The sequence below is a fragment of the Physeter macrocephalus genome, chromosome 19, assembly GCF_002837175.3.
Source record: "Physeter macrocephalus isolate SW-GA chromosome 19, ASM283717v5, whole genome shotgun sequence".
Classification (NCBI taxonomy): domain Eukaryota; kingdom Metazoa; phylum Chordata; class Mammalia; order Artiodactyla; family Physeteridae; genus Physeter; species Physeter macrocephalus.
Genome location: NC_041232.1, coordinates 27996989 through 28017279, shown reverse-complemented (window position 1 = coordinate 28017279; position 20291 = coordinate 27996989). Strand labels below are relative to the sequence as shown.

At 48.5% G+C, this 20291-nt stretch overlaps 1 protein-coding gene across 3 annotated transcripts in view; it reads left to right on the top strand.

The window, feature by feature from the left end:
- MTCL1 (microtubule crosslinking factor 1) overlaps positions 1–15822 on the top strand; it is a 128414-nt gene extending 112592 nt beyond the window's left edge. For 2 of the 3 annotated variants that reach the window (XM_055080304.1, XM_028480043.2), the window contains 4 exons: positions 2966–3277; positions 5111–5142; positions 6872–8357; positions 13604–15822. In XM_055080304.1, the coding sequence (XP_054936279.1) occupies positions 2966–3277; positions 5111–5142; positions 6872–8357; positions 13604–13828 (2055 nt within the window). In that variant the 3' untranslated portion in view covers positions 13829–15822. The remainder of the gene's footprint in view (positions 1–2965; positions 3278–5110; positions 5143–6871; positions 8358–13603) is intronic. The other variant, XM_055080305.1, reaches the window with a different exon arrangement.
- The last annotated feature ends 4469 nt before the right edge of the window (positions 15823–20291 follow it).

Below are 20291 nucleotides of genomic sequence, written 5' to 3'. Positions count from 1 at the left end.
AAAAATATGGGCTTCCCTGGTGGTGCAGTGGTTGAGAGTCCGCCTGCCGATGCAGGGGACACGGGTTCGTGCCCCGGTCCGGGAAGATCCCACATGCCGTGGAGCAGCTATGCCTGTGAGCCACGGCCGCTGAGCCTGCGCGTCCGGAGCCTGTGCTCCGCAACGGGAGAGGCCACAACAAGTGGCCCGCGTACCGCAAACAACAACAAAATCACAGTACCCAATCCTGAAAATGAGGAAAAGCAGTTATAGGTATTCTCTCTGTAAAAGAGGAAATTGGCTAAAGTGTAGCGTGTTTAGATTTTTTTTTAATCAGTTATTGAGCTGTTCATTCATTTAACTTTTAGCTGCACATTCCGTAGATGTGCACACATCTACATCTACAACAAGACACGTAGACAAACATTCTTCATAACGTATGCCCCTCGATATCTGACTATGTGGTGGGCCGTGTAACCTTGTCTGTGATGACCTAATACAGATGGTGAAAGAAGTAACACTAAATCCATTTTCCACTTTGAGAACACATGCTTCGTACTTGCCGGGTGGTGTTGAATTCCTACATAATTTCTGTGCCATGTGAGGCATTTGATATGACGAATGACTGTGGGAATGTGGTTAAGGTCATGTAACACACACCATCTATCTTATCAGCATCTGTCTCAACCCAGATCTGATGGGTGAGAGTTAACTTTCCTGGGGTTACACTACATTTCTCCTCCAAATTGTTCAGTCTCAGCCTGCAGAGGCCTTAGGAGTTGGCTGTGTTAAAGAACTAAACGAAAGCTCACGTCATTCCATTCTTCTTCCAGTGACTTCCTTAAATCAGTTACCTCTACAGCATGAAAGGCTGTTCCTTCAAAGCCTGTATACAAAGTAACCTTTTTTCTTGTGACCAATTCAGGTAAAGTGACATTCTGAAGGGTTTATTGTTGCCTGCAAATCTTGTAAATTTGGTGTTTGCTTTATAAGTTGTTCTACTGCAAGACTCTAAGTACAGTAGGTGCCGATGCCTGGTTTGAAATGACTCTCCTAGGAAACCCTATCCTTTTAGGGACCCTTTATCCTCTGACAGCAATGCAGAGGTATCTTGGCAGCAGACACCTCCAGCTGAAACCACTCCAGCTCATTTTTAGGGAACCTAACTAACACAGCTTTAGTGCACATTGCTCCTGGCTGCCCAGGTTTATTTTTGAAACCCCACTTTGCTGACTGAGAACGTGCTGGATCATAGCTCTCCCCTGTAGTCATTCTCCCCCCTCTTCACACACACCCTCCGTGCACATTTACAGCTTCAAATGTGATTCTTGCATTTTAATTCTGTGCCCGAAATAGCTTGGAGATGATCATATGTTGAAACTAAATCACACTGACATGCATTAGATGAACATAATAAAAAACTTTCCTTTTCATTTTTTTAAAAAAGAAAGCATTTAGCATCTTTGAGAGCTGTGTCACCGGGGAGGGGGTAGAGAGCAGAGGGGGCTGAGCTGAAACCCCCAGTGACTTGCTTGTTCCCTAATTCAACTGGGATTCTGCCTCAAACTCTTTAACATTTAAGCTCCAGCTGCTTGAATCTCCATCTTTCTCCTAAAATGACAATAATACTGAGACTGGTTCCACCACCTCAGAAATTACTAGAAATGAGTAAAAGTCCCCATGACTCCTCATGGCTTTGTTCCCTACGACACATAGGCCACACTTATCCAGCTTGCTGATGAAGGCTTGAGTTAGGACAGGAGGTGTAGTTTGTGAAAGATGCTTTGTTAAAGGGTAAATGAATGCGCTTCCAAGGGAGGGTCAGAGCCTCTGGCCACCGTCTCAGCACCACTTCTGCCGCCCTCACCCTTGAGTTCAAGTCCAAAGAGCAGCCAGGGCGGTGGAGTGCATGAGCCGAGCTGTCAAAGGTGCTTTCTGCCTGTTTTGGAGGGGAGCCCGGGAGGGTCCAGGGCAGCTCCTCAGGGCTCCTCCTAGGAGAGAGCACCGCAGGCACGCGTGTCCCTGCCCGTCCCTGTGGTTCCACGCGGCTCCTCCTGAAGGGCCCCCATGTTGTGAGGACATGAGGTGTTTATCAGTGCAGCCAGGCCCGAGGAATCACGCAGGCCTCAACGGGGGTCGGTGGTGGTCCTGCTGACGAACAGCGAGCTTTACGCTGGGCCTGGCCCGCAGCCCTCCCACAGCCCCAGAGAGAGGGGCACCCCTCTTACAGGTGGGGACACTGAGCTGAGACGACCAGCCACACACAGTGGTTCCAGGTCTCCTGAGGTTTCCCCACTGCTGCCGCTTGCATTTAACAAGTCAGAGAAAAGTATGACTCCAAACCGTGTGGCTCATGTCTTTGTTTCTTTTTCTAGTCATACCACATCTTTAATCACCTCTGTAGCTAAATTTTAATCCTCTCAAGCAAAGTGTAAGATGTTTTCGACACCCAATGGTTATAACCCAGGTGATCACTCGGGATTTATGTAGGACCCATTTCAGATAATTTGGAGATCATGCTCTGTTGTTATTTAGAAACCCTGCTAGTTAGGAAAATCAAATTCACCCTCAGAAGTCTGCTATCACTGATGGCTTTCCACTGAGTGTGCCTTACGTTCTGAAGGTAATTACAAAAAGGGAGTTCTAAATGTGTCATTTGGTAATGTTAGATTAAAAAAATACATGTATAATTTCCTGTGAGCACAGTACTCAAAGTTATATATAATAACATTCTCATCAGAAGGAGCTGGCTTGCGTGTGGTTAATGCAGATTTTTCTAGTCCATATAAAATTGTGATTTTTCTTTTCAAAAAGCATTTTGTGATGTGTTATGTTTGAAATTAAGGTCAGAACTTTAAGAACGTAGACTTCTCACCGTCTTTCAGATAGACCATATGTGTTAATTCCAAATTGTGGAGAAACCATGACCTTAGGGAGCAAAAGACAGAAAAATGACGCTAATTGTTTTCATTTTAAAACCCTCAAGTTGCAGAAAGAAAACAGTCCCCAGAGAGGTGGCAGTTTCCTCTGTGATCAAAAGGAAGGCGATGTCCGCCCCTGTGCCCACACGGGGAGACCCTGGGCACCCCACCCCACGGGGATGTGGCCCTGCATGGACACCGACTCCAGCACGTTCGAGGACCAGCCGCTGTCCAAGCTGAAGGAATCGGACAGGTGCTCGGCCCGGGAGAACCTCTACCTGGACGCCCTATCCTTGGACGCCCTATCCTTGGACGACGAGCCAGAGGAGCCTCCAGACCGCAAGCCCGAGAGGGAGTTCAGGAACTGCTTCCCCGAGGTCAGCCTGGGTTTGGGGTCTAGTTACCTGCGGCAGGACCGAGGGCAGGGACTTGGGAAGCTGGCCGAGTGGCTGGCAGGCCCCTGGTTTTGCATATCACGGCCTCTGGGGTCAGTAAAAACGAACCCTTCATGATGCAGGAGCTTTGCTTGGTGGTCCTGACCCCAGGCTCCCTGCTTCACTTAGCTGCTTGTCTCAGGTTCAGAAATTCAGGGCTTGTGTCCTGTGTGAATGGGAGTCTCAGGAACGGGAGTGTCCGGTGAAACACAAGAGGAAATACTGGGTTGACCAAAAAGTTCATTCAGTTTTAAGTAAAAGTAAAAGACATTTTTCATTTTCAGCAAGAACTTTATTTGACGACGTATTCATTAACCAAACGAACTTTCTGGCAAACCCAATAGATCATCCTGGGAAGTGTAGAGCTGCAACTTTTTAAAAAATCATAGTACAGCCTTCTGATTCCAGAAAACATTAATAACAGAAAAAAAAATTTGCTTTAAAGAAAGTAACAAATGTCACTAACCAATGACATACAATAAATACCTTATTTGTGCAAAGGGAAAAAAATCCAACACTAGAAACCTATGTAACTTAGGATCAGCAAATAGAAGAGCTTAGCTCTGTGCAGAAATCTCCACAGCACAGCACTGGGTTTTTCTGGTTATGACTTTAAAAACTGGGTTTTAAAGATTGACTTTAGGAATCATACCTGTAGCCAATCTCGCAGTGGTTGCACCTGTCATTTGACACGCTCAGCAGACGGGGTGCCCGTCAGGCAGGGATGTTGAAGTGGGGGAATCACCCTCAGTCACAGGTCGGCGAGGTCAAGTGCCGTCTCCTCAGCACCTGTACCCAGCAGAGGTGACAACGCCAGCATGCCACGCCGGGGATCTAGTGGCATCGTCTCCTATGCCATCTCAAAGCAGTGGCCAGATCCCACGGGAGGGCTCCCTGGGGGATGCTCAGGTGATTTGCTGTGCCAGGACTCAGTCGCAATACCTTGAAGGCTCACTGGGCCTCGCTCCCTCGGGATTGGTCCGCACGGGGGTGTCCTCAGGAGGACCACGTGTGCATGTTCTCTTCTTTAGCAGAGGTCACTGTACCTTCCCTGATTCCCAAGGGCGATATTTAAAAGAGCCCTCTAAGGACATCACACCGACTTCTTTTCTGCATTTTTTATTGCAGTACAGTTGGTGTGCAATGTAAGTTGCAGGTGTACAACAGTGATTCACAATTTTTAAAGGTTATGCTCCCTTTAGTTATTATAAAATATTGGCAATATTCCCTGTGCTGTACAATACATCCTTGTAGCTTATTTTATATGTAGTAGTCTATACCTCTCACACCGACTTCTATAGACAGGCTGAGGCCAAGAGACGTCTCTCCCCTAACTTGCTCTCACCCTTGTTTTCCCTTCCTTCTTCTCCATCTCCTTCTCCCTGTTCTCCCCCTCCTCTCTTGCGTGCGTTTGCGCTCTCTCTCACTCAGACACACACACACACACACACAGTCATTAACGAGACAGCTTTGAAGCTCACCGTGCTTAGTGATGCCCTCTGAGGAGCACAGGAGAGCCACTTGGTGACGATGTTTATAGCCAATTTTTCTCACTCACGTGGGCCCTCCCTGGACTCGGAGGCTCTAACCCCTGGATTCTGGTGTCATTATTGTACTTCAAAGGGCTGAGAGGCAGAGGGACTCTTGGCCCAAACTTGGCTCCCATGTATGTCTTAAATGGTACTGTCCTAAGAGAAAAATAAATCACTTAGCACCCTGAAGGCCCCCAGGCAGCCAATGTTAACCAATTCAGATAAACTTACTTCTTCTTTATAGGAAGAAGAAAATCACAAGGGAAATCTTCAAAGGTAAGTTTGATTGATGAAATGATAGTAGACTACTGCAGTAAAAACCTCCTGGTCTTCGGCTTCGCTGGTGGCACAGTGGTTAGGAATCTGCCTGCCAATGCAGGGGACACGGATTTGAGCCCTGGTCCGGGAAGATCCCACGTGCCGTGGAGCAACTAAGCCTGTGCACAACAACTACTGAGTCTGTGCTCTAGAGCCCTTGAGCCACAACTACTGAAGCCCGTGCTCTGCAACAAGAGGAGCTGCTGCAATGAGAAGCCCCTGCTCGCTGCAACTAGAGAAAGCCTGCACGCAGCAACAGAGACCCAATGCAACGAAAAATAAAAAAAAACCTCCTGGTCTTAAAATTCTGTCTTTTCACTGCAGTGTGTACTGTGACACTCTTCAAAAATAACTTAGAGTAAAACGTCTGGATAAGTAGTTGCTATATTATTAATTTCATAAATACGGTATTTTAAATTATTAGCAACAAAAAGGCCAGTGCTGTGCTGCGTTCATGTGTGTATTACTGTCACAGTAAGAGCTGTGTGGTTAGAGTTGTGTATATAAGGAGATGATTGTGTTAAATGGTTTTTGAAAAGTCCATGGAAACCCTTTCTTCTAATTTAAAGTCTGAAAAAACTCCCTCTTGATATGAGACACTTTACAGACTGACCATTTAAAAGCTCTCCTAGAATTTATTACAGTATTTCCTGGCGGTAATCCTTGAAGTAAATATAGTTGGTGTTTGTAATCATGTATTCTAGTAACCCATATATGTATGATGGGACATGTCTGAAAAGGCACATAAGCAAATTTGTTTAAACTGAGTAGAGAGGGAAGGGGAGGACTGAGCCTGTGGATGGGGCAGGGCCAGAGGGGATTTCTGTTTGAAATGGTGTTGTAAATATAAAGTAGTTGGTGTTTGTAATCATGTATTCTAGTAACCCATATATGTATGATGGGACATGTCTGAAAAGGCACATATAAGCAAATTTGTTTAAACTGAGTAGAGAGGGAAGGGGAGGACTGAGCCTGTGGATGGGGCAGGGCCAGAGGGGATTTCTGTTTGAAATGCTGTTGAAATCATTCGCCAGCCTGATCACACCTTCCACTGCCCTCCTCCCCTCCACTGGCCTTGGGAGACTGTTTGTTAGTGCTTTAAGCCAACAGAGGATGAGGCCCATGGGCGGAGAAGACTTCAGGTCACAGTTGCTTTGTGGTGGCATCTCTCCCTCCCCGCCGCTCCATTTCCTCATTTGGATTGGGACTGTGGTGCGTTCACGTCTGTGGGATGCGTGCCTGCTCTAATGCCGGGAACTCGGGAAGCTCCCACAGCTTCGACATTGAAGGTGCCCATCAAGTACGTGGAGAGGCCAGGCCACAGCCAGGCTCCCCTTCTTCCTGTGGAGCGTCCATACACTGAACTAGAATACTGCAGAGTAGGCTTAGAGCTTAGCTCTGACTGCCCTGGAGCCCCACCTCTCCCACGGTTTTGAGGGTCGGCCGTAGTAATTCTGACCAATACAAGGATCCTGCAGCAATTCCAGAGCCATAAAAGCCTGTTGGACACCAGAGGGTCAGCCCCAAGAGTGGAAAACATCAGGCAGCTGGAACGTGGCCTGATCCTTCAGGTGGAGACACAGGCACTGTGTATGCGGGCACGACACAGGCTGTGCTGGGTTGGGGGTTCCAGGGCTGTGGCTCCCTAGCCGGTGGCAGCTGACACCTCTCCTCTCCCCTTCCCCAGGGCCGTGTCCGTGTCATCCATGTCTGAGTTCCAGCGCCTGATGGATGGCTCTCCCTTCCTGCCAGAGAAGGGCCTGCCCGCCACCAGCAGCAAGGAGGACGTCACCCCCCCCCTCTCCCCAGATGACCTCAAGTACATCGAGGAGTTCAACAGCAAGAGCTGGGACGACAGGCCCCCAGACCCCTGGGGAGACAGGACCGAGGCGGGTCGGGCAAGGCCCGAGGCCAGCACCGACCCTTTCTCTGACTCCTGCTGGTACCTCACCACGAGCATCACCCTGACCACAGACACCGTGACCAGCCCGGAGCACTGCCAGAAGCAGCTCCCGCGGAGCCTTGTCTGCGCCGAGCAGGCCGGGGTGAGGATGCTGCACAGCCCGCCCGCCGTCCGGAGACTGGATGGCACCGTGGCGGCAGGTGGTGAGGGCAGTGCCCGAGGGGGCCCAGGGGACGCCAAGGGAGGCTGTTCTGAACACATTCTTAGGTGGCCCTGTGCCCCCTCCAAGCACCCCCGAGACCACATGGAGGGTGGGCTCTGGCCCCTCGACAGCACCCTCGGTTTCTCCTCCCCACTGCACAGCCTGGAGATGTCCAAGAACCTGAGTGATGACATGAAGGAGGTGGCCTTCTCCGTCAGTGCCATCTGCTCCAGCCCCGGGGAGCCTCTGGTCAAGGACACGGCCTGCCAGACCAATGGGTCCCGGACGACAGGGACGCAGACCGTCCAGACCATCAGCATCGGCCTGCAGACCGAAGCCCTGCGGGGCAGCGCCGTCACCAGCAGCCCCCACAAGTGTCTCACGCCCAAGGCGGGGGGTGGCACCACGCCCGTGTCCTCTCCCTCCCGCGGCCTCAGGAACAGGCAGGTGGCCCCCGCCATCGAGAAGGTGCAGGCCAAGTTTGAACGCACATGCTGCTCCCCCAAGTACGGGTCTCCCAAGCTGCAGAGGAAGCCCCTCCCCAGAGTGGACCAGCCAAGCAGCAGGACCTCCCCGGGGCTGGCCCCGAAGGGCTGCGGCGAGTCAGCCTGGGCCCGTTCTACCACCACTCGGGAGAGCCCCGTGCACACCGCCATCAATGACGGCCTCTCCAGCCTCTTCAGCATCATCGACCATAGCCCTATGGTGCAGGACCCCTTCCAGAAGGGGGTGCGGGCCGCCAGTCGGTCTCGTTCGGCAGAGCCCCCGCCAGAGCTGGGCCCGGGCCAGGACACGAGCCCCAGTTCCCGAGGCCGGTCGCCCAGCCCGGTCGGGGGTGGCTCCGAGACGTGCAGGGAGGAAGGGGGAGAGGGCACGCCCACGAGGCAGGACCTGTCCGCTCCCCCCGGCTACACGCTCACCGAGAACGTCGCCCGGATCCTCCACCGGAAGCTGTTGGAACACGCCTTAAAGGAGGAGCAGAGGCAGGCCGCCCACGGCACCCCCAGTCTCAGCAGCAACGGCCCCGTGGGAGAAATGACAGTCAGAGCCGAGCCAGGGTCCATAGAGGTAAAGGAGGCTGAGTATCGTATCCCACCCCCTCCCCCTGCAGCTCATCCTTTTCAGTGTCAGCATAGCTGACCCTGGGGCTGTACCAGGTTACATGAGTTCATTACATGAGTTCAGGAGGTTTAGGGGAGGAGGGAACAAGCAGGAACGCAAACCCTGAGCTGCTGCTTGAAAGAGAACTTGGTTTTGTTGCCATCAGTGATCCTCTGCGGACCATGAGATGGTTTTCTTAAGTAGCTCAGGGACTGACTCAGGTCCTCCACTCTGGCCTCAGTGATCCATGCTTGTCTGTTTATGAGGGCTTTTCACTTGGGGTCATATTGCCCCTCCTTCTGTATGAGTTTGTGTCCTGGGAGCGTGTGGGCAACATCAGGCTGTGTGTGTGACGAGGAGAGAGGGTTTTGACAGGGTGGACACAGAACACCTCTCGTCAGGACCTACAGGAAGGGTGTCTGGATCCCAGTGCTGGCTTCAGTGCAGACGGCGGGTCCACGTCTCACAAATCCCATTACCCGCTCTGTGCGTGCGTTCTCTTAGCAGTAAAACCTGGTGAGAGCAATGGATAAGGTCAGACTCCTGCCTTCATACAATGCGATTATCCTTATCCCTTTAAACATCACCTATTATTATGTTACCTATGACAACTTATTATCCATATTGTCACATATTATGATGTGATTATTATTGTATCCCTCCCCCCTTAAGGTTATTTGCAAATCAGTCGATCTTGAATTCTGCCCTGATCATACCCACATGTGGTATAACTGGACCACGGCAAGGATGAGCAAAATAAAACAAAGCCAGATGATGACGATGCCGGGGGTGAAAACGGTGGTGATGTTGGCCTTATCGTTCACGCAGTGCCAGAGGAGCTTTCCCAGCCCTTGGTCAGACACCCTTATGTGTAGACCTGGGGGTGAGTGTAGACCCACCAGGAACCCAGATGCAAAACCTCCACAGCAGTGGAATCCAGACACCGGTAGGCATTCTCCAGGCTGGGCAGGGTCAGACACCCTTATGTGGTCAGACACCCTTATGTGTAGACCTGGGGGTGAGGCCTGACCCACCAGGAACCCAGATGCAAAACCTCCACAGCAGTGGAATCCAGACACCGGTAGGCATTCTCCAGGCTGGGCAGAGAGCAGATGGCAAAGGTTAGAGAAAGACACATACACGCTTCCTCCCAAGGCTCTGCAGCCCCAGCTGCACAGGTGAGGAGAGGAGGAGGTGTATTTCCTGTGTCACCTGATCCACCTGCTGCCCCACATTTCCCACAGCGGGAAAGGAATGCTCAGTTTCCCAGTATAACCCAACAAGAGGCATTTAACTCAAAATATAGAGTTTAAATCTGAAATAGATTAAACCATGTGAAATTGCCAATGACCTACAGAAATGGCAACACCCTATGGTTCAACCTAATGATATTGACAGTCTGGCCTACGCCTGCCAAAGGTGCTCTGAGAAGGAGGTTGTGTTCTCAGGTAACAAATGGTGTCTTCTGCGGGCTTCTGTTACCCCATCCCTCAGGGCCCCTCAGGTAAGTGGTTTGCTGCTGCAAGGGGTCTAGCTGGGTGAGTGCCACACCTTCTTGGAATGAGAGCTTTGTCCCAAGCATTAACTGGCTTGTCTGTGGTGTCCATTTATATTAGACACTAAATTCATTTTGAGTCACGAATGAATACTGCAGGCAATCTATGAGACTAGAAAGGAAATAGTGCTGTGATTCAGTCATTAAACCAAGGCGTGAAAATGGCTTTATCCGTATAAAGCTGTGCCCCCCTTTGGTCCTCTGTGAAGTGTCTGTTTAGATTTTCTTCTCACTCGGTGTGTTTACTACCAAAGAGGTGATGGCTGATTTAAAGGGGGCCCAGGCACGGTGTCAGGGGTTCAGAACTGGCATGAAGCTCTCACGGGCAGTGTTTAAATGTCATGGGCTCTTTTTCCTTTACTCTAGACTCCAGTGGAATTATTCCTTACCTGAACTGACTTACTATATTAGGCCCATTGGAGACCCCAAGATCCCTTCCCATCCCTCCCTAGATTTGTGGTAGTTCTTTTCATTTCAAAATCAGCAGCATGAATTCAGATTTCCCACCCTCCTCTGAGCCCGTGTGGGAGAATCTTTCCCGGCGTGCTCAATGGGACATCTAAACGTGGGTGATAGAGTCATCCCTAGCCAGGGACAGGCACAGTAGGAGATAGAGTCATCCCTAGCCAGGGACAGGCACAGTAGGAAACTCCCTTTCTCCCCTCACTCTCACCCCATGAGCTACTTATTCCTCTGTTTCTCTTGAAGACATAGCACCAATGCAGAGAAAAGCTGTGAGCAGGTCAGGTGTGGAGAGAGAAATAATGTCTCAGTGGAAAATTCAAAGGGAAAGTTTTAGTCTGAGCTGCAGTCATTTGGTCATTGTGACTAAAACAATCTGGCTGTTTAATGGGCTCTTTCAAAAACAGCAGTCGGAGGGTGTTGGAAATGTTAAATGCCAAGGAGCAGCTCGGGAAGAAGAGAAGAATAGCCAGCGGAAGGGAGAGGTCTGTAGCTGTTCTGTCGTGAGGACCCCTCCTGCTCTGGCCAGGCGGGGACCGGCCTGTGTGCCCGCTTCTGCAGGACCTCGCTTCTCCAGATGGCTGCCACCAGGCTTGTTGACTTTAAACCTTTACTGTTGTTCTTTTTTAAAAAGTACTTTCCAACCTCCTTGCTTTTTCTCTTGTCTGTCTGTTCTGTCCAGAACCAAACTGTCTTACTAACTGCCCCCTGGGGACTCTAGCCCTGCCTGCCTCATGCCGTAAGTGCTTTCTTCCTTCTTTCCACGCTGTCTGGAGAGGTTGTCATGTAGCTCAGGGCTGGCATCTGACCCACAGAATGAGGCCCCACCATCCCGGGCAGCTCTGCTCCAGGCTGGCCCAGGGTCCACCTGCAGGGACAGATGGCAGGCCTGGACAGCACCACTTGCCCCCCGGGGTACTGACTGCTCAGTAGAGATCCTATTGAGATGTCCCCTCTCCTGTGCAGTCTACAGCCGGTATGCTCCCGAAGGGATAAAAGGACATTGCCCCGAGAGGGAACTGTCCAGCCTGCAGGTCTCTGAGCCGAGCGTGTTCCTAGTCGGCCTGCCTGCTCACTGACATTTCGGTGGCTGTGCATTGCCATGTGCTATAAGGTGTGACCATTACGCATGAGGCTTTCTTTTCAAAAACCACACCAGAGGGAATAAATACATACATATCTTGTCCTTCCCAGTGGTCACCATAGGGATCATAGTAAGTGCTCAATAAATTTGTGTTAATTGACTAAACAACACAATCGTCCCTGCTCCAAAACTGCAGAATCACCTTCAGAGCCTGAATCAAGGCTTGTGAGAAAATACCAACCTTGTTTCTGATCAAGGATATTAGTCACCCACCCCCCCCTTATCCACTGGCCTTAAATACAACTGGCTCTCAAAGACTAAGCACATGCCCCACGAAAAATGACAAAGAATGGCTCCAGAGGTCATTTCTAGAAGAGGTGCTGCAAGGATGAGATGCCCCCAGAGCCTGTGGCAGGGGCTTCTCGGGGGAAAAAACAGCACTGCTTGCTCAGATGTGCTGGTGTAATACTAAAGAGACCTTTGTTCCCTTGAACTCATGGTCACACAGCATCTCTTCTGTGCACACAGACGCTAGCGACGAGGTGGCACAAATTAACAGAAAACCCTTGTTACTCAGATCAGCTTAGTAGAAACAGGCCGCAGTGGTGTCCAAAAATCCTATGCCGGCAACCTCCACACACTGATAGACAACATATATTACAAACCAACACTTATATATGCAACACAAACCACACATCTCGAGCCACCGTCCCTCGTGCCCTGGGCTAAAGTTAGGACGTTTCCTTTAATTTTGGCTGTTTCAGTGCTGACGTGTTTTCACAGGCGAGGTATCTCTGGTTGTCATGGTTTCCATTAGTATAAGTGCTTCGCTGATGAGGCCTCCCTGTAGTCACATAAAGTGCCACCAGCAGGTCTAGGGATGTTAGAGTCATTGTGTGTGGGTCAACGCTCCTTTTCTGCTGCCCCTGGGCAGCAACCATGCCCCCATCCCTCTGGTGCCCTGCCCTCCATCTTCTCCCTGTCTCTTTGTCGCTCTGATGACTACATGCTCTTCATTCCGTTCTGCTGTGCTCATCACATCTCTTTACATCCTTCGACTTACTTCCTGAGTGGCTCTGAGGGTCCTTGTTCTGTGTTCTTCATCACAGTGGTTTCCCACCTCAGCCTCTTGTTGTGTGGGTGTCTGGGTGGGTAGAACTCACTGTTTCCTCAGGCCACAGCTCCCAAGTTAGTGTCCTTTGTCCTGGCGTGCAGAGTAAGGGCAAGTAGCTCAACAGTCTCTAATATCAAAAAAGGAGCAGCAGCCTTGAGAGGACGTACTGTAGGTGATTGGTCCTGGGGTTATTGGTCCTCAGAAGGTGCAGGAGCCCGTAGCATAGAAGCACACTTGGGCTCCACTTTTTAAAACTTTATTTTATAAATTTTTGTTTATTTTTAGCTGTGTTGGGTCTTCGTTGTGGTGTGCGGGCTCCTCATTGTCGCGGCTTCTCTTGTTGTGGAGCACGGGCTCTAGAGTGGAGGCTCAGGAGTTGTGGTGCACGGACTCAGTTGCTCCACAGCATGTGGGATCTTCCCGGACCAGGGATCAAACCCGTGTCTGCTGCATTGGCAGGCGATCTTAACCACTGCGCCACCAGGGAAGCCCGGGCTCCACTTTTTAAATGCTGCTGCCAGGAAGATAAAACCACCTAAAATTAAAGTTTCTGCCTGCAGCATTATCTCCATGTTGTGGGGGTTAACCCAGTGCCAGTCAACCTGGAATAAACGGTAGCAGAGTTGCTGGTGGAGTCATAGATGGAGTCTATGATCCCTTCATGACCAGCCTCTTAGGACTGGGCAGACCACTCAGGACTCTGGCTCCCCCCTTCCATTCGCTGCAGCCCAATTCCGAAGGCGCCTCGTATACACACCCATCTCATGCCACGTTTCATCATAATTTGCAATCTTCCCATTACTGTCATCACTGGTCATTCGTGTTGAATTCTTTGCTTACCTTATACTCTGTGAGCAATGTATAACTTAGCATTCAGAAGTTGCAGACACCCTGGTCTGTTGCACTCGAGTCTACTGAGAAGTTTGTTTGGGGGAAATCACCTCCCAGAGGACCTGTCCATCTGAGTAACCCTGTCTTTCTCTTCCTCGGCTTTGAAGGAACTCCCTTGTTCTGCACTAGCTCCATCCCTAGAACCCTGCTTCTCCAGGCCCGAGAGACCAGCAAACCGTCGCCCTCCGTCCCGTTGGGCCCCACATTCCCCCACTGCCTCACCAGCTCCATCACCCGGAGACCCCACCTCCTTGGAGGAGCTCGGCGACGAGGGGCCGCCCCGGGGAGAAGCCACACCTGTGATGCAGGCTCGCATGGATTATCTGGAATAATTCACTGTAATTGCATAACCACACCGTCATCAACCGAACTCTGCCCCAAAAGGAGAGATCTGGTTTTCCCAAGGTCAAAGAATGTTTTTTTTTTAAAAAAAAAATAACACAGCTGCTGAATGTTCAACCTGTGAATCTGAGATGTTTCTAGAATGAAACAGTAAACGTGCCTGTAAGAACTTAATTTTTTTCATAGCTAAGAAAACTATTTTTGTCTCCATCTTTTTTACAGAAAGTATATTAAACAAAAAAAGGTAAATAAGATATAAATTTAAAAACAAAAAGTTTTTAAGAGATTCTGAACACCCTCGCGCGCGATACTGACTGCCTCACTGTTAAATTTGCACTGTTAACATTTGGTTTGGTTTATATTTCCACGTTGAATTAGAGTGTTTTAAGTTAATTTTATTTTGTCAGTGTTCTTGTTTTTTAAGAATTTTTGAAATGCTTCAGACTGTATGACTCAGTGAACTTTTTGTAATGAAAAAACCATAAAGTCAGTAGACAAGGCAGATCTCCTATATCCTTGAGGGGATAGATGGCAGCATTCTGGAAAGGTAGAGAGGCCTGGGTTGCCCAGACCTGCTGTATAATCCACATATTCTTCTCGACCTGCACGTCTTTGGGTTCGAAGCACTGGGGTGCATGTACATACTGCTGCTGTGGTCTCGCCCCGCCTATGTGTGAGCCCTCTGTCCCACTGTGATACGGTGTGAACCCCCTCGTACTGTACTGTTGTTGTCTTCTCACATTGATACAACAGCGATGGCATTTTAAAATTATTGTTAAAAGATTAACAGGCAATACAGTGTTTACTCCAAATTTCCTTGTTTAAGGAAAAACACTACAAAAAGTCCTGAGGATACCAAATGGAAAGAGAGAGGGTGGTGCCTCGGAGTCTGTATGAGACGATGATGAAGAAGAAATAAAGCCTTTACAAGACGGCGCCTGTCCCAGACCTTGTGTCTCACACACCCTCCACCTTTTCCTAACGGCTCACGCAAGAGTTTCCCATTGTGCGGGGGCGGGGGGGGGGTCCATACAGCCACTCACGTATCTGACTGGGATGCCCTGTGAGTGCACAACGGCCTTGCAGTTTCTCTGCAAGGGCATCCTGGAATAGATAAACAGGCAATACATTTTTGCTAAAAAAGCCAAAATGGGTGGGCGAGGGGGTGTGAGGAAAACAGTTATCCACAGTCAGAATGCGCCCACCCTCTCCCCTCCTTGGAAGGTGGGAGAGGCCGTTTCCATCCCTGGACTGAGATGCAGCCCAAGCTGCCAGTGTTTGATAAGTAGGAGTTTACGAAGAAGTGGTGCTGATGAAGAAAACAAGAACTATTTCAGGCTGAAGCTTCTAGCTGTAATCTTTCAGTAACAAACTGGCTATGGTATAAGTTATTTTCCCAGTATTACCACAGTTCCATTATACTTTTTTTTTCTAAACAAAAAGTACTGTTGGATATTGGAGCCTCCTGTAGCTGCTGTGGAAAACAGCCTGACAGTTCCTTAAAAAGTTAAACAGTTACCATATGATCCAGTAATTCCACTTCTGGGTGTAGGCCCAGGGGAACTGAAAGCTGGGACTTGGACAGATACTTGTTCACCCATGTTCATAGCAGCTTGATTCACAGTAGCCAAAAAGTGGAAACAATACAAGCGTCCATCGATGGATGACAGATAAACAACATGTGGTTCATCCATACACTGGAGTACTCTTCAGCCTCAGGAAGGAGATTCTGGCACCTGCTACAGTGTGGATGAACTGTGAGGACGCTACGCTAAGTGATATAAACCAGTCACAAATACTGTATGATTCCACTTATCTGAGGTACCTAGAGTAGTCAAATTCCAGACACAAAAGTAAAATAATGGTTAGCAGGAGTTAGCGAGAGGAAAGAACGAAGACAGTGCTTAATGGGTACAGAGTTCCAGTTTGGGAAGGTGAAAAGTTTGGAAATGGATGATGGTGACGGCTGCACGATATGAATGTACTTAAACATGCTTAAACATGATTAAAATGGTGAGTGTTGTGTATATTTTACCACAGTAATAATTTTTAATGCAAAAAAGGAAATATTCTACTTAACCCCCTAGACACAGCTGTAGATAAACTATCAGCAAGTTGACAAAGATTTCTTTTAGGCCCAGCCTCTGCCCACAGTAAGTGCTGGGAGGTGCAACAACACTCTTCCAGTTGGAAGCAAGCAGGCAAGTTGTTGGTGCTCATAACTGGAAAAGTGCCAGCATCCAGCACAGTTACAATCCAGGACTCACATCATTCCATCAGGACATGCCCTGTCTCCCGGCTCTGCTCTACTCTGTGTGGCTTTATTCTCAGAAAAGCATCCTAAAAGTTGGCAACCCTCGTTCCCAGAAGCTCTTACTAGTCTAGCAACTCCGAGAGAAAGAGGATCTCTTCCCGGTAGCACCAACAAAAGCCCCAGGACTGAAGAATCTAATCTCATGGTTCTGCTTTAATTCATTCATCTCACCCTGAGCCTGTCACTGCCAGACTGGCCCAGCAAAGGAAAACCACAGGAGTGGCTAGGATAGAGGGGAAAGGGTGCCTAGAAGGCAGGGAAGGCTGAATGTGATGGTGGGGCACCCCAGAATTACAAGGAGAGGCTCTGGTCATCACGGAACTTGCTCTCTGGCTGGAGGAGATGAATCCCAGGCACAAATGCAGAAATGGCATGGTGTAAATCCAAGCGGTGCTTGAGCTGGGCTTGGGAGGAAGAGCAGGATTCAACTGTGAAGGCAGGAAGGGTTGTCAGGTGGGGGAAGAGAAGGGGCAGAGGTGTGGGGAGGTGGTGATGGGACCTCTAAGCAGGTTGTGGTCACTGCTGGAGGTAGAACCTGCAGGAACAAAGCCACGTCAGTGGCACCAGTGTCTTGAAAGCACTTTGGAACTTCTTCGACCATCCAGTTCTCTAATTGTTAGGCATATGTATTCTTGAGTCCATTTACTGTGGAACCACTCCAACTTTTGCAAAGGCAAGACCAGAGGATGAAATCACTTTCTATGCTCCTGTCCAAATGGACGGTGAGGCACTAAGTGGGTAAGAGCAGCTGCTTGTCTGTTCATGTCCCCACCCGCCATCCTTAATGTGCAATTTGCTTTTATGTTCTAAACAAAGAAGCAGATTCCTCAAACCCAGCTAAGAGCCTTCACACACACACGCTGGGCGTGCCCTGCCCACTGGTCTCACCCAGCACCAGCCTGACATTCTCACCAAACTGCTGTCATTCTGGCCGGGGGCAGCCACAGTGCAACTTTCCTTTTCTCTTCTGGTGAAAAGGTAACCTTGTGACGTTAAGGTTTTCAGCATTACGTGTCTTTTCAAAAAATGTATCTGTGCATATCATAATTCTAATTCTCTTTAGCACAGTTGTGTTTCATCTACTTTTTTATTAAGCTTGCCAGAGTTATTATGTATATTTATTTTGTTCAAAAAATAGTTAAGTGCAACTATCATTTTCTCTTTTCTAATTCACTGATTTTCTTTAATTGTGGTAAAATACACATAAAACTTAGCATTTTAACCATTTTTAAAAACCATTTTAAAGTGTACGATTCAGTGGCATTTAGAACATTCAGTGTTGTGCAATCATCACCACTGTCTAATCCCAGAACACTTTCATCACCCTACAAGGAAATACAGCAGTTCCCCCCACAGCCCCTGGCACCCACGAACCTGCTTTCTGTCTCTGTGGGTTTGCCTATTCAAGACATTTCATATAAATGGAATCATACAGTGTGGCCATGTCTGGCTTCTTTCACCTAGCATGTTTTCAAGGTCCACCTACATTACTGTAGCCTGTGTCAGTACTTCCCTTTCAGAGTTGAATAACATTCCATTGTATGGATTACTGCATTTTGTTTACCTATTCATTTTTAAAACAAAATGCTTTATTTACCTTAAACAGCCTTGATTATTCCCCAAAAGGAAGCAAGTCACAATGAATAATCAGGACACTCATCAATCAGTTTGCAAAATTAAGGCACTTTGGCATCTTTAACTCAAACATAGTTGTTTCCAGGGGCCACCAGTATAAATTATACTTATGCTTTTGTTTGCATTTAGTCCTTTCAGCATCATTCTTTGATGCAGTGTGCACTGAAAACCAGTATAGCAGGAAATCTGGCTGAGTCATAAGCAAGTTGGCCATCTGAGTGAATTTGATGACACTGGGTCTTTAGTAAACTCTGGGCCACTCCACTCAAAGTGGAGAAATCTGGATTTGAATCCTGGTTTGAACACAAAGTAATACAGCCTTAGGCCATCTCTCTGAGATTCATGTGCAAAATAGCAACAATACCTACTTCCCGGACATATAAGGATTAAGGTTTACTGTGTACCTACTGTGTGCAAGATACTACGCTAAGAGTTGTGAACACCAACTTTCAACCAGGAACAGAAAAGAGGCTCCCTGCTCTCACAGAGCTTATGTCCTGGTGATGAGAAATGTGTAGTAAACAGGTGTGACTGTGATGGAGAGTAGCTAACTAAAAGGCTTCCCTGGGGAGATACCCTCTGAGCTGAAGCCTGGGCAAGAAGCAGCTGTCGGCCGGGCAGAGGACGTAGCTGGTGCAAAGTTGGGATGAGGAGCAGAGCCTGTCTGTTCCTGGAAGCGAAGGACAGGTACTGTGGCCTGAGAGGGGAAGGGGAGGCCTCACGGTGCACAGGAAAGTGAATTTTACGCTAGGTGGGGGGAAATCCACTGAAAGATATTAAGCAAGGGAGTTACTTTCTGGAAGACTACTGTGATGTGAGGATAAGGAGGGGCAAGATTGGAAGGCTTCCCGACAAAAGACTGTGGTGCTGGCCCAGAGAAGCCTGGCAGCGGCTTGGACAGTTTCTACTACTGTTATTATTAGCATCACACCGCCAGGCTTGCCGCATGCCACTCATCAAGAGCTGGGCTTTAGGATCTGCTGCTGAGGATTCCACGGGACCCACTGCCAAACTCCAGAATCTACTGCAGTTGTTCAGATAAAAGCTGAACCAAGCCCTTATTCTTCTGCTGCCTCTCAGGCTGGGCCAACAGCCTTGTCAGTGGCCTTGGGCCTAGAAGAACAGTCACCCTCTTAGCCCCCTTCCCTTCGGGGCACAAAATCACACAGCAAGCTTCTCATTTCTGTTTTGTTTTTAAGGTCTGCTCCGTCTCCAAAGGGAAGGTGGCACCTTCTAAGCTACTGTCATTTGTGATTTAGTAAAAATGGGTTCTGGCTCTGGGTGTGCAGATGGTGGGGGAGGGTTGGGGAGGCACCCAGTTATAAGCACTGCACAATGAAATAGAAGAGAATGGGACAGGAACACCAAGATAGCCGACTTCGTTTGTTCTAGGCCCAGTTTTGTCCATTAGATTCAATGAACCCGGTCCATTTCAAAGGCAGAAGCTTCTATAACTTCCTAGTGAGCTAATAAACTTCAACAGGGCACCAGGAATCCTAACCTCACAATCCCCACAGTAATCCTGGGACAAATTCACCACTCATTATTCATCAACTCCAGCCTCCGTAGTACATGTGACTTTAACTGATTAAAATAAAAACAAAGCACCGAAGACACTATGATGAAGTAGGTGCACCTGAAAATAGCTGGCAGAATTATAAATTCTGAATTCCAAATTTCTTGAGAATGACTAAGCAATAAGCAAGTATCTATAAAACTGTTTATACTTATTGAGTCATTTCACTTAGAGGAATTTACCCCAAATAACTCCAGTGAAATCAATGTAGTTTGTATAATACATTCATAACAGCACAAATTATACAGAAAAATCTGGAAACAGACGAAACAAGTTATGGTTCATCAACAGGTTTGAATATTGTGCTCCTTCACCTAGAAAACATTCCTAGTGACCAGGGACTGGAGGGACCTGTGGGGACTCAAACATAAATGTGATGCACCTGCCCCGACGAGGCTCATCACCTGGTCAATGGGGTCCAACTACCTGGGCTCGAATCCTGCTTCACCACTTTCTAAACAAACACCCTCGGGAAAGTTACCCGTGCCCCCTAAGTCTCAGTTTTCTGCTATGCAAAATAAAAGCGTTAATAATCATCACCTAATAGCTAAGTTAGGTTAAGTTATGAGGTCTGGATAAGCTAATACTTGTCAAGCACTTAGAACAGTGCCTGGCACTAAGATTTGTTAATAAGTAAAATGATTATACAAATGTCACATTATAAAACAATATGATACGTGCTATAAGAGTATATATAAGTATAGAGTGGGCACAGAAAAGGGACTGACTCTGCCCGGGGCTGGGGCACAGGGGTGGCGGTGGTGGGTGGAAGAGTGGTCTGGGAAGACCTGCTGACCTGTGTGGTAAGAGTCTTGGAGGAACCGATGAGGAACGAGACTGAGAAAGAGAACTTCGAGAAATACTGCCTAGGTTGTGCATGTAATACTCCTCTGGGGTCTCTGCAGAGAGATTCAAATTTATTTTCAAT